Source organism: Somniosus microcephalus, chromosome 16, assembly GCF_052327205.1.
Source record: "Somniosus microcephalus isolate GS21.2 chromosome 16, FLI_Smic_1.0, whole genome shotgun sequence".
Classification (NCBI taxonomy): Eukaryota; Metazoa; Chordata; class Chondrichthyes; order Squaliformes; family Somniosidae; genus Somniosus; species Somniosus microcephalus.
In genome coordinates, this window is record NC_141002.1 from 52498745 (window position 1) to 52521524 (window position 22780).

The window sequence follows — 22780 nt, forward strand, 5'->3', positions numbered from 1 at the left end:
ACTCTTTGATCACCATGGAATCTCGCCAGATCTCTCTTCTGCTGTTGGGGAATTTAAATTCAGTTAATTAAATAAATCTGGAATAAAAAGCTAGTATCAGTAATGGTGGCCATGAAACTATCGGATTGTCGTAAAAACCCATCTGGTTCAGTAATGTCCTTTAGGGAAGGAAATCTGCCGTCCTTACTTGGTCTGGCCTATGCGTGACTCCAGACCCACAGCAATGTGGTTGACTCTTAACTGCCCTCTGAAATGGCCTAGCAAGCCACTCAGTTGTAACAAACCACTACAGAAAACAATAATAAGAATAAAACCGGATGAACCACCCGGCATTGACCTCGGCACCAACTTCAGACACGACAACGGCACACCCAGCCCTGTTGACCATGAAAAGTTCTCCTCACTAACATCTGGAGACTTGTGTCAAAATTGGGAGAGCTGTCCCACAGACTAGTCAAGCAACCGCCTGACATAGTCATGCTAACAGAATCATATTTTTCAGCAAATGTCCCAAACTCCTCCATCACCATCCCTGGGTATGCCCTGTTTCACCGGCAAGGCAGACCCAACAGAGGTGGCGGTACAGTAGTATAAAGTCAGGAGGGAGTGGCCCTGGGAGTCCTCAACATTGACTCTAGACCCCATGAAGTCTCATGGCTTTAGGTTAAGCACGTGCAAGGAAACCTCCTGCTGATTACCACCTACCACCCTCCCTCAGCTGATGAATCAGTACTCCTCCATGTTGAATACCACTTGGAAGAAGCACTGAGGGTAGCAAGGGCACAGAATACTCTGGGTGGGGAACTTCAATGTCCATCGCCAAGAGTGGTTCGGTAGCACCACTACTGACTGAGCTGGCCAAGTCCTGAAGGACATAGTTGCCAGTCTGGGCCTGAGACAGGTGGTGAGAGAACCAACACCAGGGAAAAACCTACTTGACCTCGTCTTCACCAATCTACTTATCGCAGATGCATCTGTCCATGACAGCATTGGTAGCAGTGACCACCGCACAGTCATTGTGGAGACGAAGACCTGTCTTCGCACTGAGGACACCCTCCATCGTGTTGTGTGGCACTACCACTGTGCTAAATGGGATAGAATCAGAACACATCTAGCAGCTCAAAACTGGGCATCCATGAGATGCTGTGGCCATCAGCAGCAGCAGAATTGTACTCCACCACAATCTGTAACCTCATGGCTCAGCATATCCCTCAGTCTACCATTACCATTAAGCCAGGGGATCAACCCTGGTTCATTGAGGAGTATAGAAGAGCATGCCAGGAGCAGCACCAGTCATACCTAAAAATGAGGTGCCAACCTGGGGAAGCTGCAAAACAGGACTACGTGCATGCTAAACAGCGAAAGCAGCATGCTATAGACAGAGCTAAGCGATCCCACAATCAATGGATCAGATCAAAGCTCTGCAGTCCTGTCACATTCAGTCATGAATGCTGGTGGACAATTAAACAACTAACAGGAGGAGGAGGAATATCCCCATTCTCAGTGATGGTAGAGACCAGCACGCCAGTGCAAAAGACAAGGCTGAAGCGTTTACAACCATCTTCAGCCAGAAGTGCCGAGTGGATGATCCATATCGGCCTCCTCCTGAGGTCCCCACCATCACAGAAGCCAGTCTTCAGACAATTCAATTCACTCCACATGATATCAAGAAATGGCTGAGCGCACTGGATAAAGCAAAGGCTGGGGGCCCCGACAACATCCTGGCTATCGTGCTGAAGTCTTGTGCTCCAGGACTAGCCGTACCTCTAGCCAAGCTGTTCCAGTACAGCTACAACACTGGCATCAATCCGACAATGTGGAAAACTGCCCAGGTATGTCCTGTCCACAAAAAGCAGGACAAATCCAATCCGGCCAGTTACTGCCCAATCAGTCTACTCTCAATCATCAGCAAAGTGATGGAACGTGTCATTGACAGTGCTATCAAGTGGCACTTACTCACCAGTAACCTGCTCACTGATGCACAGTTTGGGTTCCGCCAGGACCACTCGGCTCCAGATCTCATTACAGCTTTGGTCCAAACATGGACAAAAGAGCTGAGTTCCAGAGGTGAGATGAGAGTGACTGACCTTGACACCAAGGCAGCATTTGACCAAGTGTGGCATCAAGGAGCCCTAGTAAAACTGAAGTCAATGGGAATCAGGGGGAAACCTCTCCACTGGCTGGAGTCATAGCACAAGGAAGATGGTTGTAATTGTTGGAGGTCAATTATCTCAGCCCCAGGACATCGCTACAGGAGTTCCTCAGGGCAGTGTCCTAGGCCCAATCATCTTCAGCTCCTTCTTCAAAGATCGCCCTCCATCATAAGGTCAGAAGTGGGGATGTTCGCTGATGATTGCAGTGTGTTCAGTTTCATTTGCAACTCCCCAGATAATGAAGCAGTCCATGCCCGCATGCAGCAAGATCTGGACAACATTCATGCTTGGGCTGATAAGTGGCAGGTAACATTCGCACCACACAAGTGCCAGGCAATGACTATCTCCAACTAGAAAGAGTCTAACCACCGCCCCTTGACATTCAACATCATTACCATCGTCAAATCCCCCACCATCAACATTATTGGGGTCACCATTGACCAGAAACTTAACTGGACCAGCCACAGAAATACTGTGGCTACAAGAGCAGGTCAGGGGCTGGGTATTCTGCGGTGAGTGTCTCACCTCCTGACTCACCAAAGCCTTTCCATCATCTACAAGGCACAAGTCAGGAGTGTGATGGAATACTCTCCACTTGCCTGGATGAGTGCAGCTCCAACAACACTCAAGAAGCTCGACACCATCCAGGACAAAGCAGTCACCTTGATCGGCACCTCATCCACCTCCTTAAATATTCATTCCCTCTACCACCGGCGCACCATGGCTGCAGTGTGTACCATCTACATGATGCACTGCAGCAAGTCGCCAAGGCTTCTTCGACAGTACCTCCCAAATGCACAAGCTCTACCACTTGGAAGGACAAGGGCAGCAGGCACATGGGAACACCATCACATGCAAATTTCCCTCCAAGTTACATACCATCCTGACTTGGAAATATACGGACTGCAGCTGTTCAGGAAATTGGCTCACCACCACCTTCTCAAGGGCAATTAGGGATGGGCAATAAATGCTGGCCTTGCCAGCGATGCCCACATCCCAGGAATGAATTTAAAAAAAAGGACCAGTATGATGCTACTCCGAAAACCCCACCAGTGCAGGTGCTGCTGATGTGTTCATACAGGTGCGGGCAACCTGCCCCAGCCATGCAGATGAGCTCATCCCAGGATTTGGGAGAGAGTCTCTGGCCTGGAACTGAGACAAGCAGGGTTTCTGCTCCAACTTGTGCTAATTTTGCTGTAATTTCAGAACTTTATCGTGTGTTTTCAGTGGAATGGATCAATTTTAATGAGTCTTTTTGTAGTATTAGAGCTGAAGAATATCAGTTGAAATGACTTTGTGATTCCATGTCATTTATCACAGGTCCTGGGCTGGCATTTCTTGCCTACCCACAGGTTGTAACAGAGCTGCGTCCATCGTCACTATGGTCCATTCTCTTTTTCTCCATGTTACTAATGCTTGGTCTTGATTCACAGGTTAGTATTGAAACAAGAAGCAATTAAAATGATTAAAATTGATTTCTGATGTGATATCCTCTCAAGCATCCAAAGGAGCAAAAGATTATAATGAAGTTTATATTAAAATCATTTAAAAGTGATTTTTACCCATTCCTTTCTCCCTTCCTCTCCTGAAGGTGCCATTTCTTGCTGCTCTGGTGCCTTTATTCTAGTGTGAGAGCTTAGACAGTGAGCCATTTGATCCTGGGGTGCATGACAGTTAAACAAGTTCCTTACCTAGCATTCACACACATCCATTTTCCTGCAGGAGTGACTAGATAATGATCAAGAGTGGGAACACTGGCTATCTTTGCCCCTTCCAGGCCAAGGAGTCCTTTTTGTAAATTAGACATCGAGGAAGGGCAGTGAAGGGAAATCTCATGATGTGCGTGGAGTGCACTATGTGGACTATAATGACTCTTCAGTGTATTCAAGGGCAGCACATTTGCATTGTTTGACAGAAATTGAGTCTCTGGAGCCTAGAATCTCTGCGTGTGCAGCAATTCGCCACATTCAACAGCAATTGGGTACGGTAGCGTAATGGCTCTGTTACTATTTGACACTGAGTTGAACTTCCAACCCCATGTCCTCTCCATCACCAGGACCTCTGTAACATCGCCCGACTCCATCCCTGGCTCATCTCATCTGCTGTTGAAACCCTCATCCATGCCTTTGTTAACTCTCGACTTGACTATTATGATTCTCTCTTGGCCGGCCTCCCACCTTCCACCCTCTACAACCTTGAGTTCATTCAAAATTCTGCTGCCCGTATCCTAACTCCCATCAAGTCCCATTCACCCATCACCCCCGTGCTCGCTGGTTTAGAGTCATAGAGTCATAGAGTCATAGAGTTTTTCAGCACAGAAAGAGGCCCTTCGGCCCATCGTGTCTGCGCCGCCCATCCCTCCCTGTCCAGTCTAATCCCATTTTCCAGCATTTGGTCCATAGCCTTGTATGCAATGGCATTTCAAGTGCTCATCCAAATGCTTCTTGAATGTTGTGAGGGTTCCTGCCTCTACCACCCTTTCAGGCAGTGAGTTCCAGCTTCCAACCACCCTCTGGGTGAAAAAGTTCCTCCTCAAATCCCCCCTAAATCTCCTGCCCCTTACCCTGAATCTGTGCCCCCTTGTTATTGACCCCCCTACTAAGGGGAAAAGTTCCTCTTTATCTACCCTATCTATGCCCCTCATCATTTTGTACACCTCAATCAGGTCCCCCCTCAGCCTTCTTTGCTCCAAGGAAAACAACCCCAGCCTGTCCAGTCTCTCTTCATAGCTGAGGCGCTCCATCCCAGGTAACATCCTGGTGAATCTTCTCTGCACCCTCTCCAAAGCAATCACATCCTTCCTATAGTGAGGCGACCAGAACTGCACACAGTACTCCAGCTGTGGCCTCACCAGCGTTTTGTACAGCTCCATCATAACCTCCCTGCTCTTATATTCTATGCCTCTGCTAATGAAGGCAAGTATCCCATAAGCCTTTTTAACCACCTTATCTACCTGTTCCGCTGCCTTCAGGGAATTATGTACATGTACACCAAGGTCCCTCTGACCCTCTGTACTTCCTAGGGTCCTACCACTCATTGTGTATTCCCTTGCCTTATTTGTCCATCCATGGTCCGGCAATGCCTCGATCTTAAAATTCTCAACCTTTTTTACAAATCTCTCTGTGGCTTCACCTCTTCCTATCTTTGTAACCTCCTCCAGCCCTACAACCCTCTGAGATCTCTGTGCTCCTCCAATTCTGGCCTCTTGCGCTTCACCATTGGTGGCTGTGTCTTCAACTGCCTAGGCTCTAAGCTCTGGAATTCTCTCCATAAACCTCTTTGCTTCTCTATCTCTCTCTCCTCCTTTAAGACGCTCCTGAACACCTACCTCTTTGACCAAGCTTTTGGTCTCCTGTCCTAATAGCTTTTTATGTAGCTCGGTGTCAAATTTTGCTTGATAATCACACCTGTGAAGCGCCTTGGGACATTTTACTACATTAAAGGCACTATATAAATGCAAGTTGTTGTCGTCGTTGTTGTTACTGGACTAATAATCCAGAGATGTGAGTACAACTCCCACCATGGCAGTTTGTGAATTTGAATTCAGTTTAAATAAAAAAGCAAAATAAATCTCGAATAAAAAGCTGTTATCAGTAAAAGTGTCGGACTGTCATAAAAATCCAACTGTTTCACTAATATCCTTTAGGGAAGGGAACCTGCCATCCTTACCCGATCTGGCCTATATGTGACTCCAGTTCCACACCAATGTGGTTGACTCTTAACTGCCCTCTGAAATGGCCATAGTAATCCACTCAGTTTTATCAAACTGGACGGACCACTCAGCTTCGAACTAGGCATCAGATTCAGACACAACGAAGGCACAAAGCCCTCCTTACTAACATCTGCAGACTGGTGTCAAAGTTGGAAGAGCTGTGCCACAGAATAGTCAAACAACAGCCTGACATAGTCAGACTCACAGAATCATACCTTTCAGCCAACGTCCCAGACTCCTCCATCACCATCCTTGGGTACGTCCTGTCCCACTTGCAGAGGTGGGGGGCACTGTCGTATACAGTTGGGTGGGAGCAGTTCTGGAAGTTCTCAACATTGACTCCAGACCCCATGAAGTCTCATGACTTTAGATGAAACATGGGCACGGAAACCTCCTGCTGATTACCACCTACCACCTTATCTCAGCTGATGAATCAGTACTCCTCCATGTTGAGCACCAACTGGAGGAAGCACTGGGGAAAACAAAGGCACAGAATGTACTCTGGGTGGAGGACTTCAATGTCCTTCAGGCCTCGGCCAGCTCGGTAGTATCGCCATTGACCGAGCAGGCCAAAGCCTGAGGAACATTGCTGCTAGACTGGGCTTGTGGCAGGTGATGAAAGAACCAACACGAGGGAATAACCTACATGACCTCATCCTCACCAATCTATCTATCGCATATAGATCTGTCTATGACAGTATTGTTGGAAGTGACCACTGCACATCCACGTCCTTGTGGAGACCATGTTCCATCTTCACAATGAGAACATCTTTCAACATGTCGTGTGGCATTACTGCCGTGTTAAACAAAATAGATTAAGAACAGATCTAATAGCTCAAAACTGAGCATCCATGAGGCGCTATGGGCCATCATCAGCAGCAGAATTGTATTCCACCACAATCTGTAATCTCATGGCCCGACATATCCCTCACACCTCCATCACCATCAAGCAAAGCGACCAACCCTGGTTCAATGAAGAGTGTAGAAGAATATGCCAGGAGCAGCACCAGGTATACCTCAAAATGAGGTGCCAATCTGGTGAAGATACAACACAGGACTTCATACATGCTAAACAGCAGAAAAAGCATGCTATAGACAGAGCCAAGTGATCCAACAACCAACGGATCTGATCAAAGCTCTGCAGTACTGCCACATCTAGTCACGAATGGTGATGGAGAATTAAGCAACTAATGGGAGATGGAGGCTCCCTGAACATCCCCTTCCTCAATGAAGGTGGAGCCAGCACGAGTGCGAAAGACAAGGCTGAAGCATTTGCAACAAGGATATCATGAGCCATGGCTACAGAGGGTAGCAAGTTGGAGAAGAGTATTACAAGTAATTACTCCATGTGCTGGTACATGTGACCTGAGGCCTGAGCCAGATTCGGCATAGGACCTCATTTGAATGGAAGTGATGCTGAGCTGGCTGGTAGGAAGGTCTGGGAAGAAGTGGGGAAGGAAAGCCAAACTGAGGGAGGCGAGCTCAGCTGGGCTCAGCTGGGTCCAGCTGAGGCCTGCAAAAAGGCCCTAAACCTTTAATTGCTCTTTCTGGCTCCAGAAAAATATAACTTTGTAAAGGTATCAAGAGATTTTTGTAAATTCGTTAATGAGATGTGGGTGTCATTGGCAAGGCCAGCATTTATTGCCCATCCCTAGTTGCCCTTGAGAAGGTGGTGGTGAGCCGCCTTCTTGAACCGCTGCAGTCCGTGTGGTGAAGGTACTCCCACAGTGCTGTTAAGTAGGGAGTTCCAGGATTTTGACCCAGCAACGATGAAGAATTGTGATAGACTTCTAAGTCAGGATGGTGTGTGACTTGGAGGTGGTGGTGTTCCCATGCACCTGCTGCCCTTGTCCTTCTAGGTGGAAAAGGTCGTGGGTTCGGGAGGTGCTGCTGTAGAAGCCTTGGCAAGTTGCTGCAGTGCATCTTGTAGATGGCACACACTGCAGACATGGTACGCCAGTGGTGGAGGGAGCGAATGTTTAAGGTGGTAGATGGGGTGCCAATCTAGTGGGCTGCTTTGTCCTGGATGGTGTCGAGCTTCTTGAGCGTTGTTGGAGCAGCACTCATCCAACAAGTGGAGAGTATTCCTTTACACTCCTTACTTGTGACTTGTAGAGGGTGGAAAGGCTTTGGAGAGTCAGGAGGTGAGACACTTGCCACAGAATACCTAGCCTCTAACCTGCTCTTGTTGCCACAGTATTTATGTGGCTGGTCCAGTTAAGTTTCTGGTCAATGGTGACCCCCAGGATGTTGATGGTGGGGGATTCGGCAATGGTAATGCTGTTGAATGTCAAGGGAAGGTGGTTAGACTCTCATTTGTTGGAGATAGTTATTGCCTGGCACATGTGTAGCGCGAATGTTACCTGCCACTTATCAGCCCAAGCCTGAATGCGTCCAGGTCGTGTTGCATGTGGGCATGGACTGCTTCATTATCTGAGGAGTTGTGAATGGTGCTGAACACTGTGCAGTCATCAGCGAACATCCCCATTTCTGACCTTATGATGGAGGGAAGGTCATGGATGAAGCAGCTGAAGATGGTTGGGCCTAGGACACTGCCCTGAGGAATGCCTGTAGTGATGTCCTGGGGCTGTGATGATTGACCTTCAACCACCACAACCATCTTCCTTTGTGCTAGGTATGACTCCAGCCAGTGGAGAGTTTTCCCCCCGATTCCCATTGACTTCGGTTTTACTACGGCTCCTTGATGCCACACTCTGGCAAATACTGCCTTGATGTCAAGGACAGTCATTCTCACCTCACCTCTGGAATTCAGCTCCTTTGTCCATGTTTGGACCAAGGCTGTAATGAGGTCGGGAGCCGAGTGGTCTTGGCAGAACAAAAACTGGGCATCAGTGAGCAGGTTATTGGTGAGTAAATAGCTGCTTGATAGCACTGTCGATGGCACCTTCCATCACTTTGCTGATGATTGGGAGTAGACTGATGGGGCGATAATTGGCCGGATTGGATTTGTCCTGCTTTTTGTGGACAGGACATACATGGGCAGTTTTCCACATTGTCGGATAGATGCCAGTGTTGTAGCTGTACTGGAACAGCTTGGCTAGAGGCGCAGCTAGTTCTGGAGCACAAGTCTTCAGCATGATAGCCGGAATATTGTTGGGGCCCATAGCCTTTGTTGTATCCAGTGCGAACAGCCGTTTCTTGATATCACATGGAGTGAATCGAATTGGCTGAAGACTGGCTTCTGTGATGGTGGGAACCTCAGGAGTAGTCTGATCTGGATCATCCACTTGGCACTTCTGGCTGAAGATGGTTGCAATCGCTTCAGCCTTGTCTTTTGTACTCACGTGCTAGGCTCCACCATCATTGAGGATGGAGATATTCATGGAGCCTCCTCCTCCTGTTAGTTGTTTAATGGTCCACCACCATTCGTGATTGGATGTGGCAGGACTGCAGAGCTTTGATCTGATCTGTTAGCCCTGTCTATAGCATGCTGCCTCCGCTTTTTAGCATGCATGTAGTCCTGTGTTGCAGCTTCCCCAGGTTGGCACCTCATTTTTAGGTACGCCTGTTCCTGGTATGCTCTTCTACACTCCTTACTGAACCAGGGTTGGTCCCCTGGATTGATGGTAATGGTAGAGTGAGGGATATGCCAGGCCATGAGGTTACAGATTGTGGTGGAATACAATTCTGCTGCTGCTGATGGCCCACAGCGCCTCATGGATGCCTAGTTTTGAACTGCTAGATCTATCCCATTTAGCACAGTGGTAGTGCCACACAACACGATGGTGGGTGTCCTCAGTGTGAAGATGGGACTTCGTCTTCACAATGACTGTGCGGTGCTCACTGCTACCAATACTCTCATAGACAGATGCATCTGCGACAGGTAGATTGGTGAAGACGAGGTCAAGTAGGTTTTTCCCCTTGTGTTGGTTCTTTCACCACCTGTCATTCAGGACTCACCCAGCTCGGTCAGTAGTGGTGCTACCGAGCCACTCTTGGTGATGGACATTGAAGTCCCCCACCCAGAGTACATTCTGTGCCCTTACTACCCTCAGTGCTTCTTCCAAGTGGTGTTCAACATGGAGGAGTACTGATTCATCAGCTGAGGGAGGGCAGTAGGTGGTAATCAACAGGAGGTTTCCTTGCCCATGCTTGACCTGAAGCCATGAGACTTCATGGGGTCCGGAGTCAATGTTGAGGACTCCCAGGGCCACTCCTTCCCGACTGTATGTCACTGTGCCACCACCCCTGGTGGGTCTGTCCTGCCGGTGTGACAGGACATAACCAGCGATGGTGATGGAGGAGTTCCCGGAAAGGTATGATTCTGTGAGTATGATGTTAGGCTGTTGCTTGACTAGTCTGTGGGACAGCTCACCCAATTTTGGCACAAGTCCCCAGATGTTGGTGAGGAGGACTTTGCAGAGGTCGACTGGGACTGGATATGGCCGTTGCTGTGTCTGTAGTCTGTGCTAAGGTCGATGCCGGGTGGTCTGTCCGGTGTCATTCTAGTGATTTTTTACAACTGAGTGCAGTTAAGCGTCAACCACATATAGGTCAGACCAGGTAAGGACGGCAGATTTCCTTCTCTAAAGGACATTAGTGAACCAGATGGGTTTTTACGACAATCTGATAGTTTCATCGTTACCATTACTGATACTAGCTTTTTATTCCAGATTTATTTAATTGAATTTAAATTTCCCAGCTGCCGTGGTGAGATTTGAATTCAAGTTTCTAGCTCATTAGTCCAGGCCTCTGGATTACTAGCCCAGTGACATTACCATTATGCTACCGTTCCCTTAGTGGCCTCCAGTTGTCCCTTTAAGGACCGCTATTTAGGTAGCTCAAGACCTTAGTACAACTAGAGGGAACTTGCATGGTCGTGAGTTGAATTTCTCTCTCCTGGACTCTGGGAAAGCCAGCAATTCTACAGAATTGTGTTACCCTCTCACATGGTCAGTGGTGAAAGTGATAAAGTTGTTGGCCCTGTTGAATGATGCAGCAGTGACCCCCCTTGATACATCGCAGAAAATGCGTTATAATATAGGAATGAACCTGATGCATGTAACTTGAAATCAAGGTGACATTGATGGCCACTGGCAGTGCTATGTGGATTTTAGATCTGGTGTGCAGGTCGTCCTGAAGGAGCTAGCACACTTCTGTCACAGCCTCCTCGATAATCATTCAGTACTTCTTAGGTACGCCTCATCTCTCATTCCCAAGTAACTGCTCTAGTATGGTAGTCCTGCTGTATTACGTACTGATGGGCTTGAGCATTCCTGTTCCTTGTTGCCACCTGACTTCACAGCATCCAAGTCCCGCCCTTACTGGTTCTCCTCTGCCAATTGTAGTTCTAGTATATAATACTCTTCAAACAGAAAGCTCAAAGTTTCACCTGAAGCATGCAACTTCACCTTTAATAAGAACAATAACCATGTACATGCTCTGGTGACTGGACAAAACCATTGCACTGGCTTTTTGTTCCCTTAGACTACTTAGATCCATATGCACTTGTGAAAATTAAATACAGGAATCTCAAAGGACCAACTCCCGATCTTAGAATCCGGAAGTGACAATGGTTTTACTTCTCTTAAACCTATTGTGCTCATTCCCTCTATATTTCTCACTCTGTTTCTATTCTAAATCTAATTACTTCCTTTCAGTTCTGCACAGTGGAAGGCTTCATCACTGCCTTGGTGGACGAATACCCTCATAGACTGCGAGCTCATAAAAAGGTGTTCATTGCAGTGGTGTGCATCCTTTCATACATCATTGGATTATGTAACATTACTCAGGTACATTTGAAGTAAAATCCTTAGACGTGTCTCATTTATACTGTACTCTGCAGAATATAGACAGGATATATGTCAACACTTGAGATATTGCTCCAACTACAGCTCATGAGTGATTGGTCAAAAGTAAGTTCACAGCTCAATTTTTTTCAGGGGTCTATTTCATGCTCATCAATGTAAGATATGTGACTGCTGGCGAATGCAGTATTTCTTTTTCCACTTTTTGAACCTTGTGTCAGCATTAAGGCAATTATAGCTTGGGTTAGATGCAGCGTAAGATGATTTATCTCATGTGCCTTAACTGTGACCTCAAAAGATGTCTCTCTACTACAATGGTTTGGCATTTTGATTTTGGCCTCTGTGAGTGAGTTTGCCAATTTTGTGCCAAGAAGTGCTGAATTATCAACAGTTTTGGGCTGTAGACTAGGATCTAGTTGAATGTGTTCAAGCCATTTTACTCACAGTCCCTGGCAATCAGCAGAGATAAAATAATTTAATTACAATGATCGGGGTAGATTCAAAACTGTCATCTATAATACAACCCAAGTCTTCTCAATCCTCTATGAGAATCCTGAATACATTCTGTATAATATAACTCAGATCTCATAGATTCTCATTTAGTATCATTTATTTTCTTTTTTCAGTTCAATGCTTGAAATATGATAAAAATGCATATTTTTTTTGCAATCTTTACACTGGGTAGCACACTATCCTGCAGTAGGACTCTTACCTTTATTTCCATTCATGACAAAGTCAGCCAGGATATCAGAGAAGGTCACTCGCATAACCAGGGACAGATCACTGAAGTAAAAGATCCAAAGACAGAGGGAGATTTTATTCCCTTTCCAGTTGGTCTCTCCATGCCACACACCATCCATGGCAGTTGGGTGGCCTACTCCCAAGTTTCTGCAACTCCGCTCTGAAAGATTTGTGTAGAAGTTATAAAGTAATGGCCTGAGAATGACTTTTAGATTGATTTTCTCTTCCTACCTGTGAGAAAGTGATTGGCTGGTGCTTTGTGCTTAGCTACAGTGAAATCAGAACTCGGAGCAGAGAATTCGTGGCACAAAACCTCATTCCACCACTATGTTGTTCTGTATGTTAAAATTCCCACACTGCCTCACTGGGAAAATAGAAGTGGGCAGTGGGTTACTGGAGTTGTTGCTGTGTAAAATGGATCAATAGATTACCACAGATGTAACACTATAACTGCTGTTGGCGAACTATATTCGTGAGTTATTATTGTTCCTGGGTGAGCTGGGACAGTTGGCTTGTATCGCAGCTGCTGGATGAGGTAGGTTAGTGGGTTACCATACCTGCTGAAAAAGTAGGCTAGTGGGTTTTCACCACTTTGGGTCAATGGGTTTTTACTGTTGCTAGATGAACTAGGTTAATGGGTTGAAGAGGTTTTTTGTGCACTTTTCTAACTGTTGGACTTGCTGTCCCAAAGAACGAATACATTAATGCCTGTTGCATTTTAGTATAGTTACAGTTGCCCTATACTCTGAGCTGTTCTGAGAAGCTATTTTCTAACTGCATTTGTAATTTATATTTTACACTGTGCCTTTCTAAACTTTGTTTCTGTTTCTGAATATAGGGTGGTCTCTACATGTTCAGCTTGTTTGACTATTATTCTGCTAGTGGGATGACCCTTCTCTTTCTGGTATTCTTTGAGACTATCGCAATATCCTGGTTTTATGGTTAGTGACTGTTTTGAATATTATTTTATTTTCTACTTATTAGGAAACAGGGTCGAGTCAGATATATATATGTAGTGACCCCTGTTAATCTCCCATTGCAGTCAGCTATGGAAGAGACAACACCGTAATATTAGACCTAGATCTAGACGTCAGCATAAATGGCCCTCCTCAGAGCCTACGGTTTTGGAGCTATGATGATGATTATTAAAATACTAGATCCAAATAGAAGTAGTGAGGTACTTACATTTTTAATCACCTGCTAACAGTTGCACCACGGAATGGCAAGACATAGCTTTTGATTCCTCACAGGGCCTCAGCTGTGTTATGAAGGGGAAGCACTCAGCAGAAAGGAATTTCTTCTCTAAAACCTAGAGGGGGAGAAATTTGCCTCCTTTGCGCCTCCCATTAGCACCTCCGGGGGCGATAAGGGAGGCGCAAATAGGTTTGCGACCAGGCGCGGCAAATTGTGCGACGCCCGTGAAATTCCCTGCCGCTTTTGCGCTGGAGCTAAGACTTACCGCCTCAGTCCCTCGCGCCCCAGTGATCATGACATCATTCGGTGCGCAGCACCTCGTTATCACCCCCTGCAGCATCGCCGGGCATCAACAGCGGATGGCCACTTGGGGAGCGGTAATTAAAAGCAGTGGTGGTCAGGTAGGCCAAAATGTTATTATCACCCCAGTATGATGTTTTTTGAATTTTTTTCCATTCCGCGATTTATCAGCCCTGCACTCTCTTAGAGTGCTTGGAGCTGCTCTTCACGGATCGTAGGTGCCGTCGCCAACCATTCCCAGCCTTATCTTGAAATGACCTCAGCATTGGCCCTTCCCTTTAAGGGAGGGAAGGAGCCTGTGAATCCGACAGCACTACATGGGACATCGTGCAGTGTTGTGCCGCTACTGCCCCTCTTGCTCCATTTAGCGCTCCAAGGGAAATGGTAATGCTTGAGTGTTTCACTTCCCTCCTGGAGCACTAAACCCGAAGTTCACGTCCGATTCAATTGTGTAAGCACCTGGTGATACTTCTACGCTCCTGCAAAAGTTATCACCCCAAACGGGGCGCTACGCAATTTCTAGCTCAAAGAGTCATTCTTAGACTGTTGTTGTGTGCCACCCAGTGGTGAATATAGACCAGCATTGCCCGAAGCCTGGGAGAAGGCTCCCTGCCTGGTGTCCCAGGAGGAGTCTGGTGATCTAGAAAAGGTTAGGAGGGGAAATCAATCTTCAGCTTTTCTCTTCTGAATCTCTAATTTATCTTTCCTTTCTTATCACTAAACCAGTAAAATTTGTACCACAATGACACTCCTTGCTTGACTAAATTATGTAGGCGATGAATTCAGAGGTAAAGTCATACTGGCACGTGGTTTCATTTGGTTAGAAATCAGAGCAGAGGTTTTTTTTTTGCAGATAGTAGGAACATAGAGATAAGCCTACCGAGGGAGAACTATCACTCAGCAAGGTTTCCTCTACTTTCTGTCACTGGAACTTGCTGTCGGTGTAATGCATTGTAGCAGTAGCAATTAAGCAGCAGGGGACTGCAATTTCTGGGGTTCTCAATTTTGCTTACTTTCTACCTACTGGTTGTAAAATTACTGTGGCTTTTTGTTACTAGACAGCGGCTTTCATGCACAGTCTCCGCAGTAAGGTTATTTATAATGCACATGCAGTCATTATTAACTCCTGAGGAGGATGCATATTCATTTGATGTCTTAACGCATTGCTCCCATGTTGCCCTAACCTGAAATGGGCATTAAAGGTCACCTAGTTCCTACATTGGGAATCCTATTTTAGATGGTGCAGTGGTGATGACACTGAGCTAGATCTTGCATCCCCAATCATTCTCAAAGCACTGTCCTCCTGGGAGAGTGCCACTAGTAAGTTTCAGTTAATCCACCTAACTAAAATTATTTTCAGGCATTTACACTTGTATTTTGCAGCAGCAATATCAGAAAGTTTGTATGGTTTCCAATACATTTGCTCACCTAACTAGTCACCGTACTCTGCTAGGACTGGATCTTTATGTTAATGATGGCGTCAAAGTCATTTGACATTCTGGAGCATGCTGATCCATTCCACAGCAACATCCAATCTCTATCTACCAAACTGCAAAGCATTGTAGCTATTGGCAGTTGTGAAGGAGTCTGTATACAGTGTGCATAACCAATCTCCTAGCCATTATGCAGTACACACACAAAAAATACAAATTTCTGATTCAAAATCCAAATGGTCATCTTCACTGTTTCCACTGTGGCCTGCGGTTATGTACTATGACCAGAATGCAGCACCATTATTTATAATGCTATCGGGTTACTTTCTGGCAAGTTCAGCTAGCAATGATCCCTGGCGGACACACTTTTACCAATCAGTGTGAAACACTTCACTGCGACATAATTAGATTTTCAAATAAAAGTAGTATGTGTAAATTGAAATTCACTGGAAGTATTTGGCTATAAAAGGCTATAATTTTTGATATTGTTTTGCACAGGTGTTAACAAGTTCTATGAAAATATTGAGGAAATGATTGGGTACAAGCCATGCATATGGTGGAAGCTTTGTTGGGTATACTTTACCCCCATTGTGGTTCTGGTAAGACAAAGACCTCTCTGGTAATGTTATGAAGTTGTTGAGAGCATTTCACTGACAAGAGCGCATGAAAGCTTTTCTTATGTGATGTTTTTGGTCTCTGGAGCAGTGTGATAACACAGGTATACATACGAACATACGAATTAGGAGCAGGAGTCGGCCACTCGGCCCGTCGAGCCCATTCAATAAGATCATGGCTGATCCGATTACTCCACATTCCCACCTAGCCCCAATAATTTTTCACCCCCTTGCTTACCAAGAATCTATCTACCTCTGCCTTAAAAATATTCAAAGACTCTGCTTCTACTGCCCTCTGAGGAAGAGAGTTCCAAAGACTCACGACCCTCTGTGAGAAAAAATTTCTCCTCATCTCTGTCTTAAATGGGCGACCCCTTATTTTTAAACAGTGACCCCTAGTTCTAGATTCTCCCACAAGAGGAAACATCCTCTCCACATCGACCCTGTCCAGACCCCTCAGGATCTTATATGTTTCAATCAAGTCACCTCTTACTGTTCTAAACTCCAGCGGATACAAGCCTAGCCTGTCCAACCTTTCCTCGTAAGACAACCCGCCCATTCCAGGTACTGTATTAGTCTAGTAAACCTTCTCTGAACTGCTTCCAATGCACTTACATCTTCCTTAAATAAGGAGACCAATACTGTACACAGTACTCCAGATGTGGTCTCACCAATGCCCTGTATAACTGAAGCATAATCTCCCTACTTTTGTATTCAATTCCCCTCACAATAAACAATAACATTCTATTAGCTTTCCTAATTACTTGCTGTACCTGCATAGTAACCTTTTGCGATTCATGCACTAGGACACCCAGATCCCTCTGCACCTCAGAGCTCTGCAATCTCTCACCATTTAGATAATATGCTTCTTTTTTATTCTTCCTTCCAAAATGGACAACTTCACATTTTCCCACATTATACTCCATTTGCCAGATCTTTGCCCACTCACTTAACCTATCTATATTCCTTTGTAGCCTCCTTATGCCTCTTCACAATTTACTTTCCTACCTATCTTTGTGTCATCAGCAAATTTAGCAACTATACCTTCGGTCCCTTCATCCAAGTCATTTATATAAATTGTAAAAAGTTGAGGCCCCAGCACTGATCCTTGTGGCACACCACTCGTTACATCTTGCCAATCAGAAAATGACCCATTTATGCCTACTCTCTGTTTCCTGTTAGCTAGCCAATATGTTACCCCCTACACCATGAGCTTTTATTTTCTGCAATAACCTTTGATGTGGCACCTTATCAAATGCCTTCTGGAAATCTAAGTACAGTACATCCACTGGTTCCCCTTTATCCACAGCGCATGTTACTTCCTCAAAGAACTCCAATAAATTGGTTAAACATGATTTCCCTTGTTGACTCTGCCTGATTACTTTGAACTTTTCTAAGTGCCCTGCTATAATGTCTTTAATAATAGCTTCTAACATCTTCCCTATGTCAGATGTTAAGCTAACTGGCCAGTAGTTTCCTGCTTCCTGTCTCCCTCCCTTTTTGAATAAAGGAGTTACATTCGCTATTTTCCAATCTAAAGGAACCTTCCCCGAATCTAGGGAATTTCGGAAAATTAAAACCAACACATCAACTATCTCACTAGCCACTTATTTTAAGACCCTAGGATGAAGTCCATCAGGACCGGGGACTTGTTAGCCCGCAGCTCCAACAATTTGCTCAGTACCGCTTCCCTGGTGATTATAATTTTCTTGAGTTCCTCCCTCCCTTCCATTTCCTGATTTACAGCTATTTCTGGGATGTTACTTGTATCCTCTATAGTGAAGACCGATGCAAAATATCTGTTCAATTCAACTGCCATCTCCTTATTTTCCATTAATTCCCCAGAATCACTTTTATAGGACCAACGCTCACTTTGTTAACTCTTTTCTTTTTAAAATGTCTATAGAAACTCTTACTATCTGTTTTTATATTTCTAGCTAGCTTTCTATTGTACTCTAATTTTTCTCTCATTAATCGTTTAGTCATTCTTTGCTGTTTTTTATATTCTGTTCAATCTTCTGACCTGCCACCCATCTTTGCGCAATTATATGCTTTTTCTTTAAGTTTAATACTATCTTTAACTTTTTTAGTTAACCACGGATGGTGGGTTCTCCCCTTGGAATTTTTCTTTCTTGTTGGAATGTATATATTCTGTGTATTTTGAAATATCCCCTTAAATGTCTGCCACTGCAACTCTATTGACCTATCCCTTAACCTAATTTGCCAGTTCACTTTAGCTAGCTCTGCTTTAATGCCCTCATAATTGCCCTTATTTAAGTTTAAAATACTAGTCTTGGACCCACTCTTCTCTCTCTCTCAAACTGAATGTAAAATTCAATCATATTATGATCGCTGCTACCTAGGGGCGCCTTCACTATGAGGTCATTAATTAATCCTATCTCGTTGCACAATACCAGGTCTAGTATAGCCTGCTCTCTACTACAGACATCGGTCCCACAGACCACAATAGACCCAACCTGCATACCACCAACTACATAAAACCATGAGGACAGAAAAATAGTAAAAGCCTGTTTATTGTAAATCTTTTCTTCTCATTTCTTTCTGCTCTAGCTCTTTCCTATTTTAATTCTTTCTGAATCTAATTCTAATTCTCCCTCTCTGAACCAATTCTTTTGTTTTTCTCATTTTCTTTGAATTCATTATCCCTCTCTTCCTTGAGTTATTTCTCTCTTGTTACTAATTTTATTTCCTACATTCCCTCCTGGATAATTAACATGTACATTCCTGCTTCTTTCTGTCCTGGCCACTGTAATGTTCTGGTCCCATTTCTTTTCACAAAAAAAAATAATGCCCACTAATAGCACAGCAGGCAAAATACATCCCCTGTTCCTGATCAGGAAGATCCCCATTAAATCCCTGATCTGTCCTGAGTTAGCTGATTTCAGCACACGTTTTGATATTGGCCTCAGTGTCCCTGGGTTCGAGAGGAGAAAAGTCATGCTGTGTTCCCACCCCTGATCATTATTTAGTGCCCTCTACAGGACAGTACATGTTTGGTCGGAAGAAGAAGAAAAACCCAGACCTGGCTGTAAAATCCCCCATGATTGAATCCCCCATCATAGCCTCATGCAGGAAGAATGGCTACTTAGATGAGCTCCAGGAGACTGTGCTGATCGAACCGTACCCCAGGATGTCAGTGACTTCAAGACAGGAAGGGAAAATTGGGAAAAAGACAAGTTTAATAAACCACTCAATGTGACTGTGATGTCCTTAACAGAATATAGTTTAACCACTTGTTAACAAACTGCTATTGAAACAACCTATCCCTCTTCAGTCTAGGACAGTCAGGCAAGTTGTCCAAATTTCAGGACTTCAATATGGGATTCAAAGTGAAGAAAATGTTGGTGCAGTAACAACAATCTGCCTGCAGATGGCTTTAACATGCTTAGTAAATTTTACAATTTGTTTTGTAAAATTTATTGGCAGGGCATCAATACTGCACTAACTTCTATTTTTCATGAAATTGTCACAGGATCCTGGGGGTCCTGTTCCCTATGTGAACTCACAACTGTCTAACTAATTTAGACACCCAGACAGACTTGTTAACAGTCTCCAATAGTCAATTATGCTTAGTGCATGATACAGAGAGCTTCTTCCTTGCTTTACTTGTGCACTCATTGAACAATGGGCATCACTGGAACATCTCTGAAGATCTTCTACATCCTGATGCAGCTTTTCCTTACAACACAAGCAATATCCCCACTCCCACTTTAGAAAATATAAAAATGACTAGCAAGCTACTTACCTTAAAATGCCAGTGAACCGTGATATATTAGCGCGCTGCTAATGTTGTAAATATCCAATCAGTGCCCATACATCATCCTAATACTGTTTTTTGTGGCTGTGTTTTAGGGAGTATTTCTCTTCAGTGCTGTTGAAATGACACCGCTGACTCTTGGGGATTACGTCTACCCTAAATGGGGACAGGTGATTGGCTGGTTGATGGCACTCTCCTCCATGGTATTTATCCCAGGATATATTGTCTACATGTTTATTACCACAAAAGGAACCTTCATACAGGTACGAAACCCTCAACACCTGGAATTCAGTCTCTGAGCACTGGACTTCATGCCTACCTTGCACTGGTGAAATCATGCACATTATTAAAGGGAGCTCAAGTCCGCAGCTTCTTAATTCGATTAATGTGTCAGCTGTGGCTCAGTGGGTAGCACACTCGCCCTTGAGTCAGAAGGTTGTGGGTTTAAGTCCCACTTCAGGGACTTCAGCACACAAAGCTAGGCTAACACTCCAGTGCAATGCTGAGGGAGTGCTGCACTGTCGGAGGTGCCGTCTTTTGGATGAGACGTTAAACCAAAGTCCCGTCTGCTCTCTCAGGTGGACGTAAAAGATCCCATGGCACTATTTCGAAGAAGAGCAGGGGAGTTATTCCAGGTGTCCTGGCCAATATTTATCCCTCAACGAACATAACAAAAACAACAGATTATCTGGTCGTGATCACGTTGCTGTTTGTGGGAGCTTGCTGTGTGCAAATTGGCTGTCACGTTTCCCACATTACAACAGTGACTACACTTCAAAAATACTTAATTGGCTGTAAAGCGTTTTGAGACGTCTGGTGGTTGTGAAAGGCGCTATATAAATGCAAGTGTTTCTTTTTTTAAGTTGAGAGCTACATACGAAACCTGATTGGTGCTGAGGGCCCATAGTTATTGAAGGGGTAGGGGGGGAAGTAACTCAAGCATTATACTGATCATACCAGATCTATGATGTTCTAGTAATCATTCTAATTGTTATTTATGTTTATACAAATATATATGTATTACTTGAGGCCGAATGAGATGTTTGACAATTAACGGCTGCATCAGTGATCCTGTGTGCTAGGAGAGCAGGTGAGCAATCGGTTCAAAGGGATTGCTACACAGGAGCCCTTTCTGGATTGATCTTTCTGGATTGCAACCCAGTGTGCTTCTGCATTTAGTACGCTGAAGTGCTTGCATTCATTTTGTGTGCTGGCCCCATTATAGAAACATAGAAACATAGAAGATAGGAGCAGGAGTAGGCCATTCGGCCCCTCGAGCCTGTTCTGCCATTTAATGAGATCATGGCTGATCCTCCAAATTCAGTACCCTGTCCCTGCTTTCTCCCCATATCCCTTGACCCCTTTAGCCTTAAGAAATATATCTAACTCCTACTTGAATATATTTAACTAGCTGGGGAGCCCCGCGTTGCGAGGGCAATTTTGGGGCGCGAGGGCAATTTTGGGGCGCTTGGTCTCCCTGCCCCTGTGTGTCCCTCCTCTCCCTGTCATGTCCTCTCCCTGTCCTATCCCTCCCTCCCCTCCCCTCCTCTCCCTCCCCTCCCCTGTCTCCCTCCCTCCCTCCCCTCGCCCACCCCCGCTCCCCCACTCCCCTCTGTCCCTCTCTCCGGCCCCTCCCCCTGCCTAGCGCCTGAGGTCCGGAGCTGAGGTCCCCCGCGTATGGCGTGGCTGATGGACGGCCGCTGTGGGTGGGCGGGCGGCGCATGCGCGGTCAGTGGGCAATTTTGGGGCGCTTGGTCTCCCTGCCCCTGTGTGTCCCCCCTCTCCCTGTCATGTCCTCTCCCTGTCATGTCCTCTCCCTGTCCTATCCCTCCCTCCCCTCCCTCCCCTCCCCTCCCCTCCTCTCCCTCCCCTCCCCTCCTCTCCCTCCCCTCCCCTCCTCTCCCTCCCCTCCTCTCCCCTCCCCTCCCCTCCCCTCCTCTCCCTCCCCTCCCCTCTGTCCCTCTCTCTGGCCCCTCCCCCTGCCTAGCGCCTGAGGTCCGGAGCTGAGGTCCCCCGCGTATCGCGCGGCTGATGGACGGCCGCTGTGGGCGGGCGGGCGGGCGGCGCATGCGCGGTCAGTGCGGGCGGCACGAGCGCCCCGCGATTTCCCGAGGCTCGCCCCCCCCCCGCGATTTCCCGAGGCTCTTTCCCCCCCCCGCGATTTCCCGAGGCTCCCCCCCCGCGATTTCCCGAGGCTCCCCCCCCCGCGATTTCCCGAGGCTCTCCCCCCCCCGCGATTTCCCGAGGCTCTCCCCCCCCGCGATTTCCCGAGGCTCTCCCCCCGCCCCGCGATTTCCCGAGGCTCTCCCCCCCCCCCGCGATTTCCCGAGGCTCTCCCCCCCCCGCGATTTCCCGAGGCTCTCCCCCCCCCGCGATTTCCCGAGGCTCTCCCCCCCCTATTAAATTGTTATTTAATTCCCTAACACATCATTAAAATATTTACCTTAGTTCCCTAACACACAGAAAGTGTGGGGGAAAAAATTGTGAAAAATCAAGATGGCGGCCACTCACCTCGGTTCAGAAGGATAAGGCCCGCCCACACACGCACCGATTGGTCGACCGGTCAGGTCACCGAAGCGTAGGATTGGTCAATCGTCGAGTCACTCGACACTCAACTGTAGGAAGGAACCCGCCGTCCGATTGGTGGACCTCGACGTCACACGGTCGCTAATGAGATGCTAATGAGCGGAATGCTGAACGTTTTTGGGATACCGCTGGCGGGATTTCTGTCCGGCCGAAACGTAAATACGCCTATGACCGGTCCGGAATCGCAAGCTTTCTTTTGAGGCAACGCGCGCGTCGGTACGCTCTGTAACTTTCAAACGTATAGAGAACGGACAGACAGACATCAGGACAGACAGACATCAGGACAGACATCGGGACAGACAGAAGAGCCGCTTTATATATATAGATAAGTTGGCCTCAACTGCCTTCTGTGGTAGAGAATTCCACAGGTTCACCACTCTCTGGGTGACGAAATTCCTCCTCATCTCTGTCCTAAATGGCTTACCCCTTCTCCTTAGACTGTGACCCCTGGTTCTGGACTCCCCCGCCATCGGGAACATCCTTCCTGCATCTAGTCTGTCT

The 22780-nt window shown here is 46.2% G+C and overlaps 1 protein-coding gene across 2 annotated transcripts in view; it reads left to right on the plus strand.

Annotated features, from left to right (window-relative positions):
* LOC147106176 (sodium- and chloride-dependent GABA transporter 1-like) overlaps nt 1-22780 on the plus strand; it is a 96228-nt gene that overhangs the window by 49465 nt on the left and 23983 nt on the right. For both annotated transcript variants that reach the window (XM_086009031.1, XM_086009032.1), the window contains 5 exons: nt 3474-3586; nt 11487-11618; nt 13213-13315; nt 15800-15900; nt 19789-19956. In XM_086009031.1, the coding sequence (XP_085865157.1) occupies nt 3474-3586; nt 11487-11618; nt 13213-13315; nt 15800-15900; nt 19789-19956 (617 nt within the window). The remainder of the gene's footprint in view (nt 1-3473; nt 3587-11486; nt 11619-13212; nt 13316-15799; nt 15901-19788; nt 19957-22780) is intronic.